This window comes from Odocoileus virginianus, chromosome 33, assembly GCF_023699985.2.
Source record: "Odocoileus virginianus isolate 20LAN1187 ecotype Illinois chromosome 33, Ovbor_1.2, whole genome shotgun sequence".
NCBI lineage: Eukaryota > Metazoa > Chordata > Mammalia > Artiodactyla > Cervidae > Odocoileus > Odocoileus virginianus.
The window spans coordinates 1522369-1541086 of NC_069706.1; the positions used below are offsets into that span (position 1 = coordinate 1522369).

The 18718-nt window shown below is 63.8% G+C and overlaps 2 protein-coding genes across 6 annotated transcripts; one reads left to right on the forward strand and one right to left on the reverse strand.

Moving 5' to 3' along the window:
• Nucleotides 1–922: 922 nt before the first annotated feature.
• On the forward strand, nt 923–12463 carry NHERF2 (NHERF family PDZ scaffold protein 2). 3 transcript variants are annotated; one of them, XM_020886484.2, is made up of 7 exons: nt 924–1329; nt 3678–3878; nt 8722–8901; nt 10516–10669; nt 10747–10790; nt 11157–11219; nt 11453–12463. In XM_020886484.2, exons 1-7 carry the CDS (start codon nt 1117–1119, stop codon nt 11609–11611), a joined length of 1014 nt encoding a protein of 337 aa, XP_020742143.1. In that variant the 5' UTR covers nt 924–1116; the 3' UTR covers nt 11612–12463. The 3 variants fall into 3 exon arrangements, with proteins under 3 accessions (XP_070317100.1, XP_020742143.1, XP_020742144.1); XM_070460999.1 differs by lacking the exon at nt 11157–11219 and having other exon boundaries at nt 923–1329; XM_020886485.2 differs by lacking the exons at nt 924–1329; nt 3678–3878 and adding an exon at nt 5752–6431.
• Nucleotides 12464–13099: 636 nt separating this feature from the next.
• On the reverse strand, nt 13100–18662 carry NTHL1 (nth like DNA glycosylase 1). Of its 3 annotated transcripts, none has more exons than XM_070461030.1 (6): nt 18521–18662; nt 17256–17491; nt 16537–16707; nt 15526–15685; nt 13415–13520; nt 13100–13324 (listed from the first exon to the last, which is right to left on the reverse strand). In XM_070461030.1, exons 1-6 carry the CDS (start codon nt 18636–18638, stop codon nt 13201–13203), a joined length of 915 nt encoding a protein of 304 aa, XP_070317131.1. In that variant the 5' UTR covers nt 18639–18662; the 3' UTR covers nt 13100–13200. The 3 variants fall into 3 exon arrangements, with proteins under 3 accessions (XP_070317131.1, XP_020742161.1, XP_070317132.1); XM_020886502.2 differs by having other exon boundaries at nt 17256–17494; XM_070461031.1 differs by lacking the exon at nt 13415–13520 and having other exon boundaries at nt 17256–17494.
• Between the last annotated feature and the right edge of the window lie 56 nt (nt 18663–18718).

An 18718-nucleotide genomic window follows, 5' to 3' on the forward strand; every position in this document is an offset into this window, starting at 1 on the left:
GGAGGGGGGCAAAGACCCCTTCCTTCCAGCCAGACAAGTGCATGTCATTCCTTCACCCTCTGCAGTCACCCACCGGGCCTGGGGTGGGCAGGGACAGGAGTGAGGGTCCTGGTAGAGGGAGGGGCTGGTGGTGGGGAGTTTCCTGGGCCAGCACAGCACAGACAGGCACAAACACTCCTGGGGAGGGCCAGGAAGTCACTGAGCCTGGCCTCCGGGATACAGGGGGGCCACTCCCTGGTCAGTTTCAATCCCCTCTTTTTGCCTCCAGGACCATCCTGGCACTCGGTGCTGGGTACGGGAGGGATCCTGATAGCGGAGCGGGGCATGGGAGAGGGAGGGGGCTTCCCGAGGAGGGTAGGCAGAGCCACGGCCCTTGTTCTTACCTTTTGGCCCCTGGGTGGGGGTCCTTCAGCCTAAGGACCCTTTCTCCGCCCCTTCTCCCACCTCAGGGGCCTGCCTCCATTCCTGTGCTGTTCATTTAGTAGGTGCTCGATAACGTGGTGCTAGTGGTAAAGAACCCACCTGCCAATGCAGCAGACATGAGATATGGGTTCGATCCCTGGGTTGGAAAGATCCCCTGGAGAAGAAAATGGCAATCCACTCCAGTATCCTTGCCTGGAGAATCCCATGGACAGAGAAGCCTGGCGGACTACAGTCCAAGGGGTCGCAAAGAGCTGGACACGACTGAAGCGACTTAGCACTCACCCAGTGTTACTGGCATAGGAAGCAAAAGCGCTGGCTGCCCAGAATGGGGGCGAGACATAAGGGTCGTGGTGATTCGGGGGTTCCCTGGCCCTGCAGTCTCCCTCCCGGCCTCCCTGCCTGGCGGGGCCTGAGGCAGGGGAATGGCCAGGGTGGCTTGGACCCGGGGCGGGGGCGGCAGGGCGGAGGGGGCGGAGAAGGGGCGGGCGCGGGGGCGGCGCCGCAGCCAGAGCCCGAGCCCGAACCGGAGGCGACGGGAGCCGAGCCGAGCGGGAGCCTCCGAGGCCGCCAGCGGGTCCTCAGCGACGCCGCCGCCTCCGCGCCGCCCCCGCGCCGGCCCCGCGCCCCTGCCAGCCCTGCGACGGGCGTGAGTGCCGTGGCCAGCCCTTGGCCGGCCGGTGGGCAGCTGGCGCCATGGCCGCACCGGAGCCGCTGCGGCCGCGCCTGTGCCGCCTGGTGCGCGGCGAGCACGGCTACGGCTTCCACCTGCACGGGGAGAAGGGCCGCCGCGGGCAGTTCATCCGGCGCGTCGAACCCGGCTCCCCGGCCGAGGCGGCCGCGCTGCGCGCCGGAGACCGGCTGGTCGAGGTCAACGGCGTCAACGTGGAGGGCGAGACGCACCACCAGGTGGGTGTCTGCGCTCCGCCATCGGCCCGCCGGCCCGCAGACCCGCCGCAAGCCCCCACCCCGCAGCCCCAGCGCGCGTCCCTGCCCCGCGCCGGTGACCACCGGGCTCGGCGCTGTCTGCGTCCAGGCCTCCGTCCCTTCTCCGAGGCAGGAGGGGATGGCACAAGGGCCTCTGTGGGCTCCCGTGGAGAGGTGGGGTACGTGGCCCCCGAGGCCGCGGTAGCCGGCCTCCTTCCGAGCCTCGTCCACCCCGGTCGGTCCTGCCCCAAGGGGGGTGGATCCTGGCAAAGGAGGGGCCCGCACTGCGGCTCCTCCGGGTCTCAGTCCTCGCTCTTCGCTCTTGGTCTTGTTCCGGCCGCAGGGCAGTGTGTGGAGGAGCTGGCACCTCGGGGGTCTCCGTGAGCCTGAGGACCCCGGTGCTTTTCTACCAGTGTGTATATATGTGCGTGTGTACACAACTGGGTTTGTCTGTGAATGTGCCGGGCCCTCGAGTGTACCTGCCGTGGATTTCACAGCGAGGGCACACCTGTGTGTGCTGGCATCAGTTGAGTGAGTGTGTGTGCTGGACTGTGTGCATGTGAGTATACAGGTTTGCACCCCAGATGTGTGTGTGTGTGTGTGTGTGTGTGTGTGTGTGTACGGGTCTGCCTTCCTGGAGGTGTGTGAACTGGGTTGTGTATGTGTGTATATCCTCCTGTGTATGGCTGCGTGTATGTGTGTCCCAGCTGTGTGTCTGCCAGCCAGGCTGTGTGTATCCTCCTGTGTGTGTCTGCAGCCTGGTGTACTAGTGTGTGTCCTGACCCAGGGTGTCTGGATCCTGGTGGGAGTTGCCTCTGGTGGCAACACATTCCTGTCCTCAGAGGCTGCTGGGCGGCCTGGCTGGGATCACAGGTGGCAGCGCCCTGCCTTTTGCAGCAGAAGATAAAGGCCAGGAGACTCTCTGTAGGTTCTAACCCCCAGGGGGTGTTCATCTCCCACTGACCAGCGACTCACATGGCTCGAGACCAGTCTTCTTCCACCCCTTTTACTTAGGGTCCTTTGTGTCCCTCACCCCACCTTTTGCAGGACCAGCCCTGGGCCTTGAGATTCATAAACTGGCTCTTGGTTGGGCTGGGGGCTGCCCTTTGTTTCTGTCTTGGAGGTTTTGTGTTTCCGTCTGTCAGCTGTCCTTCTGTCTTTTACTCAGAGTGTCGGCTGGATGGACTGTTTGCTGAGGGAGGGTGAGGGTCAGGACGAGAGCTTGGACGGAAAGGCCGCGGGGTGGGCCTGGCTTCTGTTTAATAATCGCCGCCACCTTTGCCCTAAGAGTGAAGCTTGCCTATCCCAGGCCTCCCGGGGTGCTGGTCTCTAGGAGCCTCACACACAGGACCCTGTGAGACCTTCCTACTGTCTTGGCAGGGAGAATGTACAGTTCTGGTTCCCATTTTACAGATGAGGAAACTGACACTTGGAGATACTGGGTGACTCGTCTGGGTCCCATAGTCAGGAAGCATCAGGGTCCAGGGTTCCTGTGACTCTGGGGGTGATGAGGAGAGACAGATGCAGAGGAGGGCTGGGGCAAAGACGGGCCTGGTTCAGACCCTCCTCTTTTGAAAGCATCTACTGGGCCCCATTGGTCCTTCCTGAGGCTCTGGGGAGGCATCGGGTGTTACCCTCCCTACACCAATGCCCAGTGGGCCCTGCCCTCCTGCAGGCACACACTGGCAGGTATGGCCTTGCACATGCTCTAAACACTTCACAGACACTGCATAACCACACCTACCCCTGCCCACCTCTGCCTATGGCCTCTGAATCCTGCTTTCCGGTTTGTGGGTGTGCTCCTGAGTAGGCGCCTTGCCATAGGACCCCAGGTGGTCTCTCTGCAGGTCCAGCAGGAACAGGTTCAAGGTTGTGGAAGAGAACAGAAGGCCTAGAGGCAGACGTTTAGACTGTGTTCCATTCCTGGAAAGACAGAGATAGGCACAGACACCCTGAGCCTGGGACCCAGGGAGTCACTTCTCCCCTTCAAACCCAGACCCAGAGACACCTTGAACTAGAAGGCTGCAGGCCGCAGGCCATACACATGCACACATGTGAAGACTGAAAACCTGAAGCCCAGCCGAACATGGTCATTGTCACTTCCCGGGCCCTTGCAGCGTGGGCCCTGGTGCCTGCAGCCCGGGGAGAAGAGGGAGGCAGCTGCTGGAGCCAGGGGTGGGGGGTGGGGCCGCGGGCCTCTCGGTCCAGCCGCCCACCTCTGCCTGAGCTCGCGGCCTGCCTGCTGCCCTGGGCCAGCCCGGGGTGGGGCCGCTGCCCTTGTGCTGCCTGCAGTGCCGGCCGTGACCGGGTCCCACACCCGCCTACCCCAGGTGGTGCAGAGGATCAAGGCCGTGGAGGGGCAGACGTGCCTGCTGGTGGTGGACAAGGAGACAGACGAGGAGCTCCGCCGGCGGCAGCTGACCTGCACCGAGGAGATGGCCCGGCGAGGGCTGCCACCGGCCCACGACCCCTGGGAGCCGAAGCCAGACTGGGCGCAAGCGGGCAGCCTCAGCTCTGAGGCCGCCCAGGAGGTACGGCGGGCTCTGCTCACAGGGACCACCCTGGCCTCATCTGCACCATCGTCTCGTCCTTCGCTGCCCCTCCGGGTCCCTATTCCGCCCCTGCTGATGACCTGCTTGGCTCCTTGGAGCCACCCTTTCTGCCCTCAGCCCATGGTCTCAGCCCGTGCGGCCCAGCAGCCTGGCCTTGGTTCCCGCCCCGTCTGGGCCTTCTACCCTGGGATGCTCATCAGAGCTGCTGTCCCAGGAAGGACAGGTCACTCTGATGAGCTGCCCTCTCCCTGGCCTGGGGGCTGAGGGACCTGGGGAGGGGCTGCTGGGGTGTCCCGGGACTGAGCATGCTCAGCTCTGTGCCTGTGTTGGGTGTCTGTCTGTCTGTCTGTCCGTATGAGGAGCCTGCTTGTGCTGTGACGGCCGTGGAGGGGCCTGGCCCTCCTCTGTAGTACTGAGAGGACTCTCCAGGCGGGGTCTGCTGGGGCTGGGGTACCTGCCCCTTGCTCACTGCCCCCTTCGGATTGGAAAAGTCAGCTGGGAAGCAGCTGGGGGGGAGATGTGGGGGCGGCCCAGTTCTGCCTCTTGCTGGGCAGCCAGGCCTAGGGGTGGCCTTGTTGGCATAGCACCTAGAGCTCTCCTGAGCCTGCTTGTCCAGACCTCCTGGAAGCCCCATGGGACTGCTTTCATGTCCTGCTACCTTCTTTTATTTTTAAAAGAAAAAAAAAAGTCTTAAAGGAGGATTCAAGCCAAGGGGTTCCCCAGGCCCCACTTTGAGAACCACTAGCCTAGGGCAGTTTCTGGGTGTCCAGGAGGCCCTGACACCTGTCCTTGCCCAGCTGTGTCCCTGGCAAGCTGCTGGGCCTGTGACCGGGGTGCTGGGGGCTTCAGGCTTCCCCTGAGGGGGAAGGGCTCTCCCGGTGGGGGGAGGGGGAGCCTGGGCACAGGCGTGGGCACGAAGCCCTGCCACCCTTTTTGTTCTCTGTGGCTCGAGGGCAGGCTGGGGGTTGGTTAGGGCCACAGTGCCAAGTCCTGGAGTCTGGACTTTGCCCCGGGGCCACTGAAGGCCACAGTAGGGGTTTAAGGGTCAGATCTGTGGTTTCAGGGGAGCCCTGGGACAGGGTGCTGGCTGAGCGCGCCCCCACCTAAGAGCTGGAGCCTCCCTCCTTCCCAGGGCACCTCACCCCCAGGAGGAAGCGCCCTGGGCGTTTGTCCATTGACTTAGACACAAATGGCTGAGTTCACCTTCCTGTGGAAAAAGCTGCCCTCGGGCCTTATCTGGAGGATGGGGAGGCACCTTGTCCTTGGGTGGGACCTTCCCCCTCCACTATTTCAGGCTCTGGGGGCTGCAGGAAGCCCTAGGAGGGGTCTTCCGCTGGGTGTATTTTTAGAGGAACAAAGTGGGGCCCGTGTGGCAGGTCCCTCTGAGGTGGGGGCTGGCCTGGGGATGGGGCCCCAGGTCAGAAGAGTCCCTGAAGACAGGGTCTTGCGGTTTCCACCGCCCCCAGCACCGCCAACCAGTGAGCCGTGATTTAATTGGCTGAGTTCAGAGCACGGGAAGGAGGGGCGGGGGCTCTGCGACCTCCATAAACCAGGCTTAGCTTCTGCCCCTGTGGGTCGTCAGGGAGCCTGCGTGGACGATGCTCCTATACAGGGCTGCCCTGGTGGGACCTCGATGGCAGGGGGATCGGAGAACCTGGGAGAGATGGCGCAGCTTGCAGGACCAAGATGGTGGTTTGCCCTGAGGGAGGGAGGGCCCCTCTGGCTCTCGCAGCCTCAGTTTCCTCCCGTCCTGGGCAGGGGTGCGCGAGGTGGGGCGGGGGGATGCTGGTGTGGCGGGCCCTCCCCGCGGGGGGCTGTCAGGGCTGTCAGTGGTGACTCAGCCTTGCTTCGGGCTGCGCTGGGGTGGCTGCAGCTGCAGTGCATCTGATCCTGACGGTGGTGATGGGGGCCCGCCTCCATCAGAGATGGGGCGGCCGGCGGTGCCAGCCACGAGGGTGTGGCAGGCCCCAGGCCCACCTCCCCTCACACCCAGTTCTGGAGGCCTTCGGGGGAGTGAGGGGACAGGGTCCTGCAGGGCGTGCAGAGCCTACAGGCAGGCTTTGGGGGCCCCCTGGTTCCTGTTCCCTGCCCCCCGCCCCCCCAAGCTGCAGCAGGACTGCCTCTTGTTTGGCGGCCAGCGTACCCTCCTTGGCCTCCTGGCCTCCCCAGCCCTGGGTCCTGGGAGCAGGGCAGGGCCTCCCAGCAGTTTCCTTCCTTCCTTTCTTCGGACGGAAACCTGGCTGGTGGGGGGCGCCGGGCTGGAGCCTGAGCAGGGGAGGGGGACTCGGTCACCACCCTGTTCCCCAAAGTGACTCAGCCCTGTGTCCCACCCGTCCCTGGGGAGTCTGGGCCACAGTGGGAGGTGGATAAATGGGGTGGCAGCCCACGCTGGCCCGAGAGCTCAGGTCACTCCAGCTGGACGCTCTGCCCGACGCATCTGTCCCGACTCCCATGGCCCGCTCTGGGAACGCCGCACCATCTGCCCCGGCCCCGGGAACCCCTCCACAGAGCCCGTCTCGGGGTCTTGTGCAGGTCAGACGGGTTGGGGGGCGGGGTGGGCAGTGAGGTCATCAGCACCCAGCTTAGGTCTCTGGCACCCAGGCTTGGCAGAGGGGACCCTGGGCACCCTGGTGTGAGCAGGCTGGACTCTGAGCAACAATGGGGGCCTTTCTCTGCCCGGGCTGGTGAGTCACCATATGGGGGCTGTAGAGCCTGGCTCCAAGTTACCCCCAGGCCAGCCTCTTTGACTGGTCACAGGCAGGGCTGGGAGTCAAGCACTTGTCCAGCTCTGGGGCAGCCTGTTTGGGACTGGGGCTTGGAAGCCCCTGGAAGCCCAAGGGCCCAGCTGGGAGGCGGCAGGAAGAGTTCTGAGCCAGGCTGGAGCGAGGAATGTGAGCAATGCGCTGGGCCAGCCTGCACCTCCTCCCGGCCTGCTGTGCTGGGCCCCCCCGGGGCCTCCCGCTGGGTCCCCAGGCCACTGGCCTCATTCCCCGGCCACTGCAGCCCCCCAACTCGAGGGTCCAGTGCTGAGTCTGGCGCTCCTTGGACCCTAATCCTAATGTGAGGGATGTGGGTCAGATGTTAGTGGCGGGAGACGGCTGTCCTGGGTTGAGGCAGGGAGATGGCCAGTGTGGCCTCGAACCGGAAGTGACTGCATTCAGTCCGGCTTCATGGCCCCGGATGCCCCCTAGTCCTGCTTCCTGTTTGGGGCCCTTGAGAGACCTCAGCCTGGAACCATTGTCGAGGGCGTGGGAAGAGCCCCGGGGCCTGGTGCCGAGGGCTGTCTCTCTCACCACGGGTCACCGCAGGGGTCTGTGGAGCCTGTCTGCAAGCCTGTGTTTGGATGTCTGGTCTCTATGACCATGTGAGGCACCTCTGCCATCTGGGCCCGCATCCACCTACCTCGTGTGGTCACGTCACACGTCCAGGGTCCTATGTGGCCCTGGCCAGCCTCGGAACCTGTGGTCTGACAGCGTGAGCCTGAGAGTCACCTCAGAGCCACACACCTGTGCTTGCAGCTGTGTTTGGAGAGGGACCAGTCTGTGGGGTCCCGGAGAACCCGGGTGTTTGCCCGGCTGATCCCCTTGGAGGACTAAGGAGCAGGGGCAGCCCCAGCCCCTGGAATTTCTGGGGCAGATGGTGGTCTGCAGCAGGGGTTCCTGGGGGGCACGCTTTGGGGATCAGGGACGGGTGCCTGGAGGAGGGGCCCAGGCTGGACCGGAAGGTGTTCCCCACCGGTAGGAGGGCCCAGACGCTGGGGCGAGGTACCACCCTGTAAGGAAGGGCAGTCTTGGTCCCACAGTAGGGTGGCCACAGTCAGATCTGGGGGGCTTGGGGTGAGCTTGGAGGCCTGGAGGCTGGCCTTCCCAAGTGTGGCCCCCCGCCTGGCCCAGTGTCCCTGGCCACACACAGGGAGGTGGAAGGCCAGGCCCCGGTGAGCACCCCCGCCCCGCAGAGTCTCACCTGCACGCACACTTGAGCCCCAAGCGCTGGGGAAACCTGAGCTGCTGGCCGCCTGCTCCCTTCGGCCACCGCCATGTTAGACCGAATGCCGCAGCCACTGGCCACTTAGCGCTGGTCACTGCCTCAGGCCCTGGCGGGGTGGGGGTCCTGGGGTCTGGCCCCTGCCTGCACGGCCCCCCTGTATCCCCTGGCCCAGAGCCCGACTACAGGATGCCAGAGGTAAACGGAGGCAGGGCCCTGGGGTGTGGGTGGGCACCCTCAGGGCACCAGGAGGCCCTGGGGCCAGAGGGGCAGGTGGGAGGCAGGCTCCTCTGCTCGCTCACTGGGCTCCAGCCTGTGGGGGTGGGGGCCGCTCCAGCTGCTCTGGAATGTGAAGGCAAACACAGCCGCAGCCGCTGCCACCAGCCCCAGGGAGACCTGTGGGAGTGTCAACAAAGCTGGAGCCCTACCCCAGCAGCCCCACACTCAACGGGCGGGGCCACCCTCCTGGAACGGAGACGTGGGGCCGCTCACCTCGCCTGCTCCCTCCTCGTCTCGGGTCTGTGCCCGGCCCTAGCCTTGACCCAGTGGATTCTCCCAACCCTGCCGTAAGGCCTTTGATCCTATCACAGGTCCACTGGGGGTTTGGAAACTAAGACTTTGTCCAAGGTCCCAAAGTTGGATCATCACAGGTGGCCTAAGCCTCCCCATGCCCCAGGATGGGTCTCTGAGATGCGGGGCTGCGGTCAGGTGGGGGTATGAGGCCAAGTGCTGCCTTGGCAGCCAGCGGTGGGTATGGGCTGGAGGCCTCGGGGGTCAGCATCTCTCAGGTGGGAGGAGGTCAGAGCTGGAGCCTCAGTGCTGCCCCTGATGCCTGCAGGATGCCAACGGGCCCCTGAGGGAGCTGCGCCCAAGGCTTTGCCACCTGCGGAAGGGCCCCCAGGGCTATGGGTTTAACCTGCACAGTGACAAGTCCCGGCCCGGACAGTACATCCGCTCGGTGGACCCCGGCTCCCCTGCCGCCCACTCTGGCCTCCGTGCCCAGGACCGACTCATAGAGGTACCAGCCGCTGGGGCGGGGGGGAGCGGGCTGCCCCGCATGTACATAGCTGCACCTGCGTCCTGTGCGTGCCTGTGTCTGTGCCTGGGTTCTTCCGTGTGTGTGTGCGTGCCTACGTGCCTGTGTGTCCGTGTCCACGTGTATGTGTGTCTGGGTCCACGTCCCACATGTCTGTGCCTGCATGTTGTGTGTCCATGTGTATCTATCTGAGTGTGTGTGTGTCTGCACTGCGTGCCTGTGGGTGTGTCCGTGTCTATCGTGTGTGTGTGCCTGCGGGCCTGTGTGTCCATGTATATCTATGTGTGTGTGTGTCTGCACTGCGTGCCTGTGGGTATGTCCGTGTCTATGTGTGTGTGCCTGCGGCCCTGTGTGTCCATGTATATCTATGTGTGTGTGTGTGTGTATGTGTCTGCACCACGTGCCTGTGGGTGTGTCCGTGTCTGTGTGTGTGTGCCTGTGGGCCTGTGTGTCCATGTATATCTATGTGTGTGTGTGTCTGCACTGCGTGCCTGTGGGTATGTCCGTGTCTATGTGTGTGTGCCTGCGGGCCTGTGTGTCCATGTATATCTATGTGTGTGTGTGTCTGCACCACGTGCCTGTGGGTGTGTCCGTGTCTGTGTGTGTGTGCCTGTGGGCCTGTGTGTCCATGTATATCTATGTGTGTGTGTGTCTGCACTGCGTGCCTGTGGGTATGTCCGTGTCTATGTGTGTGTGCCTGCGGGCCTGTGTGTCCATGTATATCTATGTGTGTGTGTGTCTGCACTGCATGCCTGTGGGTGTGTCCGTGTCTGTGTGTGTGTGCCTGTGGGCCTGTGTGTCCATGTATATCTATGTGTGTGTGTGTCTGCACTGCGTGCCTGTGGGTGTGTCCGTGTCTATCTGTGTGTGTGCCTGCGGGCCTGTGTGTCCATGTGTATCTATCTGAGTGTGTGTGTGTCTGCACCGCGTGCCTGTGGGTGTGTCCGTGTCTCTGTGTGTGTGTGCCTGCGGGCCTGTGTGTCCATGTGTATCTGTGTGTGTGTGTGTCTGTACTGCGTGCCTGTGGGTGTGTCCATGTCTATCTGTGTGTGTGCCTGCGGGCCTGTGTGTCCATGTGTATTTATCTGTGTGTGTGTGTGTGTCTGCACTGCATGCCTGTGGGTGTGTCCAAGTCTATCTGTGTGTGTGTGCCTGCGGGCCTGTGTGTCCATGTATATCTCTGTGTGTGTGTCTGCACTACGTGCCTGTGGATGTGTCCGTGTCTGTGTGTGTGCCTGCGTGTTGTGTGTCCACGTGTATCTATCTGTGTGTGTGTGTGTCTGCACTGCGTGCCTGTGGGTGTGTCCGTGTCTGTGTGTGTGTGCCTGCGTGTTGTGTGTCCATGTGTACCTATCTGTGTGTGTGTGTGTCTGCACTGCGTGCCTGTGGGTGTGTTCGTGTGTATCTATCCACGTCTGTGTGTCTGGGCCCCGGGTCCTCTGCAGGAGGGAGATTCCGGGAACCTGAGCTGGTGCTCCTCTTGCTGCTGCGGCTGGTGACGGCGCTGATGAATATTTGATACCACACCTGGCCGGGTGGCTTGGGGGGCTGGTGGGGACCTGCCCGCAGGCAGCACTGACCCTGTGCTGGCGGCAGGTGAACGGGCAGAATGTGGAGGGGCTGCGCCATGCAGAGGTGGTCGCCAGCATCAAGGCACGGGAGGACGAGGCCCAGCTGCTGGTGGTGGACCCCGAGACGGATGAACACTTCAAGCGGCTGAGGGTCACACCCACCGAGGAGCATGTGGAAGGTGGGCGGCTGCCCTGGGGCTCAGGGCTGGGGTGAAGCACTGGGGGCCGAGTGGTCAGTTACACACTATCCCCACAGGCCCACTGCCATCGCCGGTCACCAACGGGACCAGCTCAGCCCAGGTGAGATGGTGGGAGTGGACAGGGTGGGCTCGGGGGACCACAGGGGCACCCCTGGGCATCCCCGGGCCTGACAGAGCCCCTCCTGAGACCTCGGTCCTGCTGTTGCGTGGCCGTGAGACAGCCCGGCCCTGTCACTCCCAGCTTTAAGGCTCCTTGGGCCCTGTCTGGGCCCAGCTACACCCCACCCCGCAGGGCACTCGGTCACCTCCAGGTTGCAGTAGAGGGTCAGTGCCAATTGCCAGATGCAAGAGTAAATGCAGCTCTGGTGTGTGCACGCGTGTGTGCACGCGTGTCCACGTGTGCACCTGGGTGTGCACAGTCTCCTGGGCGGGCCCCTGAAGCCACACCTCACCCTTGGTTTCCCAGCTCAATGGTGGCTCCGTGTGCTCGTCCCGAAGCGACCTGCCCGGCTTAGACAAGGACACTGAGGTAGTGGGTGCCCCTCCACCTCTAGTGCTGCTGCTCACATGCTGGGGGGCCTGAGGCCTTGGGGGCGGGCACCTGTGGCGCTGTCAGCCTGGGCCGTGAGGCCACCGCCTCTAGGAAGCCCTCCTGGGCCTGCCGCCAGGTGGCCTCTGGCGTGAGCTCCCTGGGAAGGGCCACCTGCATGGGGGCTGGGGTCCAGGGCTCACTGGCCACCCACCCGCCGTGTCCGCCCCTAGGACGGCAGCACATGGAAGCGAGACCCTTTTCAGGAGAGCGGCCTTCACCTGAGCCCCACGGCAGCCGAGGCCAAGGAGAAGGCGAGAGCCACCAGGGTCAACAAGCGCGCACCACAGATGGACTGGAACCGGAAGCGCGAGATCTTCAGCAACTTCTGAGCCCCACTGCCTGCTCCCCGCCGGCTCCTCCCCACGGGCCTGGGCCTCGCCCTTCGGACTGCCCAGAGCGCCCCATGCCCCGGTGGACTGGAGGGGGCATCCTTCCCCCTAAGCTGGGGTGGTCCCACCACCACCCAGGAACCAGCACGTGCCCCCGGGAGCCCGTCCTGCCCCCCACCCGCGGGGTGCTAGGGGAGTGTGGCCGCAGGATGGGCAGAGGGAGCCCCTGAGATGTGAGAGACCCAGAGAGACAGTGAGGGGCAGGGGAAGAAGGAGGGGAGGGGTGGTGGTGACCCGCGGGCTGGCCGCCGTGCTGACTGCCTGGGCCTGCTGACTTACAGGAATTTGTGTTTTTGCCTTTTTTTTTTTTTTCCAGAAAGAGCTCTAGCTCCACATATGTTTCCACTTAATAGCAGAGCCCCGCCCCCACCCCCTCAGGACGTGCTCTCTAAATACTTGCAATAAAACAAACCTTTCTCTGCACACCATTTCCCCCCAACCCCCTCAGCAGCAGCCATCCCAAGTGGGAGTCCCAGGGACTGGGCTGGGGGCTCGCAGGCTTCAGGGCAGGGGCTGTGGGAGCTGCCCTCTGCCCTTTCCTTGGGTGGGCAGTCTGAGGACGGAGGCCCCGTGCCCCTGAGGAGGGCACCTCTGGACAGGCCCCTCGTCACTGCAAGGCAGCCCCCAGGAAGGATCCCAGGCTCCTGGGCTTGGCCCCTGCCGGGAGCCTCCCAGGAGAAACCCCGATCTGCCTTTCCCTCTGCCCAGATCCCGACCCACCGACCGACATTGCTGTCTGCCCTACAAGCCATAGCGCATGCGCGCCCTCTGAATAAACAGGCCTTCCCTGGACCCTGGCTGGCTGTCCTTCCTGAGCCTGCGTGTCGGGGGCTGGGGGGGCCATGGTCCGGGCAAGGAGGTGGCAGCCTGTGGCGCCCCAAGACCCAGCTGAGGCACACAGCCCCCTTCCTAAGCCTCCACTCCCCAGATCTATCTGCCCGGCCCCTCCCAGCGCACTGGGGACCCCTGTGCCTCGGAGCTCTGCCCTCCTGTCCCCAGATTGGGCCCTGGCCCTGGCCCCGGCCCCCTGTAGGAGCACACAGGTCAGGCCTCTGCCCTGTGTTGGCCCTCCTGGGCCTGCTGGCATCCAGTGAGGCCAGGTGGCTGTGTAAATACTGGGGGTGGGGCCTCAAGGTGGGGGCCAGGCTCTCGGGGCACAAGTTCAGGAGGGTGTGTTCCCAGGTCCCCAGCCAGCTGCTGAGGGAAGCAGCCGGTGTCCCCTGCAGGCTTCCAGACAGCTGGCTGCAGCTGGCTCCCACGACCCCCGCCCCCGCCCGCAGCCCAGATCGTCACGTCTCCATCCCAGGCTTCCAGGCCGCCCTGTTCCAGACACATGTGAGCATGGGTGTGCACACAGCTCACATGTGTGCTTTCCAGCCTGCCCCCCACCCCCGTCCCCGCCCCGGTACAACTCAGCCAGACCCTAACTACAAACAACCCCCAAGCTTTATTATAAACAGGCAACGGTTCCCCAGCAAAGGCACAGACAGACAGTGGCCAGAGTGGCGCCGGGCAGAGGCCCCAGGCCCTCAGAGTCCCCGTGCAGCTGGGCACAGGGCCCGGTTGAGGCAGGCCTGGCAGCGTGGGTGGACGGGCAGGCAAGTCTGCTGGCCGAAGCCCACCAGCAGGCCGTTGATTTCGCGCCACAGTTCCCTGTGGGGGTGGGGGTCATCAGTGTGGAGTGTGGAAGGAGGCAGCCCACCTGAGGGGGCCCACCCCACCCCACCCTGGGGGTGGGCACACCTGGGCAGCCACTCCTCCAAGGCCCTGCGGGTGTCCTCTGGGGACCTGGTTGCCTTCTTGGTCCACCTGAGTCGGTTGGCAATTCTGTGCACGTGTGTGTCCACTGCTGCTTGGAAACGGGGCAGGGTGAACACTCGGCAGCCTCACTGGGCCAGACTGCCCACCCCTACCCGTGGCTCCCAATGTGGGTGGGTGGGGGGGTCCCCATGGCTCCTTCCCTCCCCACCCCCCCCAGCTTCTGAGGAGGGCCCAGAACTGCAAAGGTTGCCTGGGCCTGTGCCTGGGCAGGGGCTGGAGCCAGACCGAGAGGTCTTGGCCTTCAAAACAGGGTGCAGGCAGCAGTGCCTCCTGGCACTGGCTGTGAGTGCCAGGCTGGATGGCAGCAGCTCGGCCCGCAGAGACAGCACCTGCCACTATACCATCAGGGATGGAGCGGTGAGCGCTGCCAGGACAGCTGCAGCTGTCGTCCACCTGGCCGCAGCTCCTGCTCCCCTGACCGGCCACGCGGGGGGCTTGGCTGGGGCACCTGCTCGGTGGGGCCCCCTCCCCTCAACAGATGCAGTTCCTATCTCTTCCCCGTGTCGTGTCTGCCCAAGAGAAAGCGAGAAAGCGAGTTCCTGCTGCAGCTCACTTCTCTGCTGCTAATTGCTTGGAAAAAGGCTCAGCCTTCCCCCAACAGCTGTGACGGGCATCCTGGGGGCTCAGGGAGAGCAGGCGAATGGAGAAGTCACACCCTGGGGTCACCAAGGCTCGGCTTCTTTCTCTGTAACATGGAGGTGAGCGCTCCCGTAAGTCATCCAGGACTGCACCGCGCTGTGAGCCCCCCGGAGGGCCGGTCCAAGAGGACTCTGCACCTCTGGGCTGCTAATGGGAGCAAATGCTTCCCCTGCTTTGTGGCCCAGTTCAGAGAGGCCAAGTGCCTTGCCCAGGGTCACCTGGCTGGGAGGGTGCCCAGCTACTGGAGGGGGATGTGCCCCACCCCCGCCAGGGTCGCCCTGCAGCTGGCTAGGTCCACGGACAACCGCGAAGCACACGGTTCTCACACTCCGCTGGCCCAGCTGAGGGCGGGCCCTCCCCCACAGACCCGCCCACCTGCTCCTGGACACGGGCAGCCGAGGACAGCCGCCAGGAGAAGCTCGAGTGTCTGCTGAACGGCTGGTAGCTGTGGGAGCCCAGTGGGGGTGGGGGCTCTGCCCTGGCCGGGCTCCTGAACATCAGGGCTTCTGAGCTCCTGCCGCAACGGGGGCGGGGCCCTCCTCCTCCCATAGGCAGTAGATGGAAGGGGTCCCCAGCCCAGGGGCAGGCTGCACCAGCTATGGGAGCCCTGGGGCATTCCCGACCGCCTCTCCTGGCTCCTCTGCACAAGACCCTGAGAAGCGCCAGGGTGGGGGCACACAACGGGTCATGGGTCAAGGCCTGGTTACCAGGCCGACTGGGCCTGTGCCGTGAGGCCTCAGAAGCCCCAACCTGCTGGGCAAAGATCTGAGGAGGCTGGCCCACTCCAACGCCAGGGTCTGTCTCCACTCAGAGCTCCTCCAGGGCCAGGATGCGCCACAAGGACCCAGGAGAGGAGTCCGGGGACTGACCGCTCCCACCCACCTGGGGTCCCATCTCCCGTCTGTCCACGCTCATCCCAGAGTCTTGTGCTCTGGCCTCTCCCCTGCACCGCGGCTGGGCAGATGCTGTTCCTTCTGCCTGGAGTGCATTTCCTCCTCTTGGCCTGGCCAGCCCACCTTGCCACTCAGCTCTTGGATGATTTATCACCTCCTCAGGAAGTTCTCCAGACGCCCCAAACCAGGCTGGCTCCCGAGGTGTCCTGCACGCCCCGTCAGCATTTCTACTCTCGAGTGGGGAGCTGTCTGATGTCTCTCTTGCTCAGGCGGCACAGTCCCGAGTCGGCCGCAGGCCTCTCCCGGGGCTTAGCACAACGGCAGGTGCTCAGCAAACGGGAGCTCCTCCTGTCAGTACCTGTCTCTGGGTGGGGCGGCCTCGCTCCTGATCCTTTAGGCTGAGTTGTGAACGAGGAGACCTGAGCTGGGGACGTGGGGAACCTTGACAGCAGCCAGCAAGCCTGGAGCTGGCCACTCCCCCCTCGCATGTGCTCCACTCACCAATGCCTGACACGGTGCCCCAGGCCACCGCCATGGCCAAGTGCGCCATCTTGGGCCCGACGCCAGGCAGCGCCACCAGCTCTGCCACGGAGGCTGGGATGTCCCCACTGTAACGCTGCTGCAGAATCTCACTGGTCTGCTTGATGTACTTCACCTTGCTCTGAAAGATTGTGGGGGTGAGCCCTGGAGGTCAGGGGAATCACCTGACAGGGGAGGACGAGGCGCAGAGAAGACCCCCAGGGGCCCAGAGCTACCCATCACCGTCCAGGACACACTCAGAGGCACCTGCTTGCCAAGGGCAGCAGGAAGGCCAAGGGAGGCCCAGTGCAGGCCTGCCTACCTCCCACCTGCCTGGGCCCCAGGACAAGTGTGTGGAGTCTGGTTTGAGTCCCCCTGCACCATCACTCCTCACGGGAGACCGGGCAGGCTAAGAAGGGCCAGCCATGTCAGCAGCTGGGCTCAACAGCACCTGGGCCTTCAGGAAGGAAGGCTGGAGACTGGGGCTCCCCTGCCTGCCGCCAGGCCAGCAGGGCAGTTCCCATCCTGGGCCTGAGTGGATAGGGCTATTTAAAACCCATCTGACAAACTGCAGCCCAAGCCAGTGCCAAGGGGAAACGAGCCCCGCCCACCTGCCACCTGGCCTGCTGCTGCTCCCGAGGGGAGGGGCCGTGCACTCCAGGGAGGCTCCGAGTCAACCAAGGGCTAAGTGGGTGGGCAGCCTTAGCGAGGAAGGGAAGGGCCAGGCAGCTGGGCAGGGAGGGGGAGGAAGGAAGGGGTGGGCTGCAAACAGGAAAGGCCAAGGAGCTCTGGGGTCTAGACTGAGGCCCCACCGCCCAGCCCCCTGTGGGTTGGTCAGAGAGACAAGGGCAGGCTGGGGCTCCAGGGGAAACTCACAGCCAGGGATGCCTGCCTCGGCGACCCCCCACCCCCCACCCCACAGCTGCTCAGCCTCCTTGACACCTTTTGCAAGCCAGTGGCGCCCCCAGGCCTGCTGGCCACAGGCTGGCTCACCCTCCAGAAGCCCACAGGATAGATAAGCGCGCCCAGCGTGCTGTCGTCCATCTGCAGGATGCTGTCCACCGTCAGGCCCCGGGCCCGTAGCCGCTGCATGGCGCCCGCTGTCACCTGGTCCTTGGTCTGGCTGGAGAGCATCAGGGACAGCAGCACCTGGTATCTCCGCACCTGCTTGCACACGGACAGGCACTAGGGTGGTGGCGGGTCCTGGGTGCTCACCGTGGGCCAGGCCCCAGCCAAGCCCTTTACTCATCTCCACGTGTCACCCCGGGCCTGGCCAAGGGGGCGTGGGTGGTGTGTGGCTTAGGTCTGTTTCTCCACTTAGGAGGAAAATAACTGCACCTACTTTGCAAGATCACTGTGAGGCTTAAAGAACCGCACCTGGCACGATGCCAGTGCTCAACTGCTCGGTTACTCTTTTTTTTTCTTTGTTATTTTTTTGTTGTTTGTTTTTTTGCCTGGTTACTCTTGTTATCACTTTGCAAAGGATGCTGCGGTTCACTTTACAGACAAGCAAACTGAGGCCCAAGTCCAAGGCAGCAGACTTGGGATTGGAATCAGGTTGGTCTCAGGACCAGGCTCTGGGCCAGTGAAGTATAAGGAACTCCCTCTCTGAGCCAATGTCACCCAACACCCCTGATGTGCCAGCTGTCCCTGCTGAGAGGAAGCGAGTGTCTTGTTCAGAAGAGGTCACCAGCAGATGGGTCCCTGCCTACCTTTGGGGATGCGCTGGGGTCAAAGCAGTGCTCAGCCCCCAGCTGGTCCACGGGCGCGTCCTTCCCACTCCTCATGGTCCGGATGTTGTCCAGCTGCCGCCGCCAGTCCTGAGGCTCCCAGGATGGTGCCTGGAGACGCTCGGGCCCCTCGCCTTTCTCACCTTCTGAGGCCTCGTAGGCCACACTCAGTCTTCGTGCCTTCCGCTGACGCTTCACGGGGCCATAGCTTTTCCTCCCTTCTGCAAAAAGTGCCACTAGATGTGGGCATTGCCCTACCTGCTATCTCATCCCATATCGTCTGTTCAACAAACACCCATCACCCATCACCTACTGTAGCCGGGGGTGCTCTGGCCTCTACGGCAAGTGTTCTGGGCCAGGTCAGCCTTCCTTATGGCGCTGCCCCTCTGGCCAAGCCCACTGCCGCACATGAGGACGCCAGTGACAGCCTCCACCATGGCAGCCCCCGCTCAAGCCTCAAAGCTATCAGAGAGAGCTTTCTAAAATCTGGATTAAGTCGTGTGACATCCTGTTGGAAACCCTTCATTGGTTTTCCTCTTTACTTGTGAAGCACTCCAAACTGCCCTGGCATCAAAGCTCGTGCCCACTGTGCCTGTCCCCCCGCCATGCTTCTTGCCCAGTGTGTCATCCTGTCTGTCTGGGCTACTCCTGGGGTCTTTGGGTGTCTGTGGGAATCCTCCTCTGCCCAGACATCCAGACAGGACAAGGGGCAGGGGCCCTGTCATCCTCACTCATCACTGAGTCCCAAAGTAAGCCCTCAATAAGGAAACATGTAGGTCCCTAATACGAATGTAAATGGTAAGGAAAGCCACGCCGTTTCCCGTTTTCTCTCAGAGGCACAGTCTAGCAGGGGGAGAAACCACCTGGCTGGGAGTGTCCCTGGCACCGGACCTCTGAGCTGGAAGCAGCTCTCAGGACAGGGCCAGTGCGCCTCGCAGTCAGCCTGGCACAAGTGGCGTTCCCTAGAGCATGCTAGTGAGACTGGGAGGTCTTTCTTGAACAGGATGTAGGCGGAGGAGGTGGGAATGTCCGAACTCTGCCCGTCTGCTGGGAACCGAGCTCAAGGCGGGAACTCACGGCCCACCTCGCTGTCCCCCGACGTGAAGCCCAGGAGCTCGCCCGAGGCTGCTGGGTACCAGCCCTCGCGGCGCGGAGCCCTCACGTGCGACCGGTACCCCAGCCTCCAGTCCCTTGAAGGTTTCCTTCCCCGCCTCTCCTCCTGTGCCCCACCTCGGGCGCGGCGCTACCTGCAGCCGCCTCTCCGCTCCGGAGCGGCGCGGCCTTCTCCCCACCCCCCTGCAGGCTGGCTCCGGTCCCCCGGCTCCGGGCGCGGGTCACCACCATCCTCACTCCCGCCGCGTTCATGGCGGATTCCTGCGGACTACACCTCCCGGTTGTCCCCGCGCCGTTCCCACGTGACCAGCCCTTCGCCCGGCCTTCCAGCC

Excerpts from the sequence above, each read along its gene's own strand:
- NHERF2 (XM_020886484.2), top strand. The coding sequence starts at position 1,117 with ATGGCCGCACCGGAGCCGCTGCGGCCGCGCCTGTGCCGCCTGGTGCGC. Across the intron at positions 1,330-3,677 it reads AGGGCGAGACGCACCACCAG|GTGGTGCAGAGGATCAAGGC; the intron begins GTGGGTGTCTGC and ends CGCCTACCCCAG. Across the intron at positions 10,670-10,746 it reads CACCGAGGAGCATGTGGAAG|GCCCACTGCCATCGCCGGTC; the intron begins GTGGGCGGCTGC and ends CTATCCCCACAG.
- NTHL1 (XM_020886502.2), bottom strand. The coding sequence starts at position 18,638 with ATGAACGCGGCGGGAGTGAGGATGGTGGTGACCCGCGCCCGGAGCCGG. Across the intron at positions 17,495-18,520 it reads GAGCGGAGAGGCGGCTGCAG|AAGGGAGGAAAAGCTATGGC; the intron begins GTAGCGCCGCGC and ends CACTTTTTGCAG. Across the intron at positions 13,325-13,414 it reads TTGGAGGAGTGGCTGCCCAG|GGAACTGTGGCGCGAAATCA; the intron begins GTGTGCCCACCC and ends CCACCCCCACAG.